The 1,016-nt window shown below is 53.1% G+C and overlaps 1 protein-coding gene across 1 annotated transcript; it reads right to left on the reverse strand.

Annotated features, from left to right (window-relative positions):
- Nucleotides 1–376: 376 nt before the first annotated feature.
- LOC120880816 (ferritin light chain-like) lies at nt 377–775 on the reverse strand. The gene has a single exon (XM_040264223.1). The coding sequence runs from the start codon at nt 773–775 to the stop codon at nt 377–379; it is 399 nt and encodes a 132-aa protein (XP_040120157.1).
- Nucleotides 776–1,016: the final 241 nt, after the last annotated feature.

The raw sequence follows: 1,016 nt of genomic DNA on the forward strand, positions 1-1,016 counted from the left end.
TCCCCATCACCTCAACTTTTTCTTTCTTTCTTTTTTTCCTCCAGTGGTGGCAGGACCAGGGCTACACCTACAAGGACCTCAGCAAGAAGAAACTGTAAGTGTGTTTTTGTTTTGTTTTTTTTTCTGCAAAAAGCTTTATTGCCTCCATTCAGTCCAAGGCTTGGGAGAGGGCTCCAGGGTGGTTAGAAAGCTGCCTAGTGGCTGCAGAGAGGGGCTTCAGGCAGAAGTTTGGACATTAGGGGAGCTCCTGAAAGGTGGCTCAGCTCCAGAGGCTCCGAGCCATGCTTAAGGGTGAGCCTTTCAAAGAAAGATTCTCCCAACCCAGCCTGGGGCCAGCCAGCCTGCAGACATTGTTGGTCAGGCGGTCTCCCGTCTTCTAGGACGTGGCTCTCTGTGAGTTACAGAGGTGGGGGTCTATGCGGGCAGAACCCAAGCCATCCAGGCCCCAAAGGGCTGGTTCCAGTTCTTCTCCATGAAAGGGTGGCTTCCAGAGCTTCCTGGATTTTCCCGACTTCTCTTGAGACACATCTGCACGTCCTGAAAGAGGGCGCGGCCTCTGCACTGGCTTCGTGTTTCCCAGAGGTGCTCCTGCACCCTTGCGCCTCTTCTCGGCCAATTTGCAGAAACAGTGGCCCACGTCCTGAGAGCCACGTTTGTGGTCGAAATAGAAGCCCAGAGAGAGGCAATGGTAGGGGACCAACAGATGCGTGCTGACCAGGCAGTTTACTGCGGCCTCCACCTGGGCGGAATAATTCTGACGAATCTGGGAGCTCATGGTTGTTCTGCAATAAGAAGCTAAGCTCAGAGAGTGGTGTTGGCTGGTCATGGGAGCTGAGTATAGCTGAGTGGCTGATTCCAGGGTTGCAACTGGAAAAAATGTTGGAGGGTGGTCTGAGTTTTGTGCAGGGGGCATCCCAGGGTCTGTTCCACAGGAACAGAAGCAAGAGACAGATCCGCAGGACCACTGAGCACACTGCAGTAAGTGTGTTCTTAACGTTTATGTCAGACAGAATTCC

The sequence above is a fragment of the Oryx dammah genome, unplaced genomic scaffold (genome assembly GCF_014754425.2).
Source record: "Oryx dammah isolate SB20612 unplaced genomic scaffold, SCBI_Odam_1.1 HiC_scaffold_22, whole genome shotgun sequence".
Classification (NCBI taxonomy): domain Eukaryota; kingdom Metazoa; phylum Chordata; class Mammalia; order Artiodactyla; family Bovidae; genus Oryx; species Oryx dammah.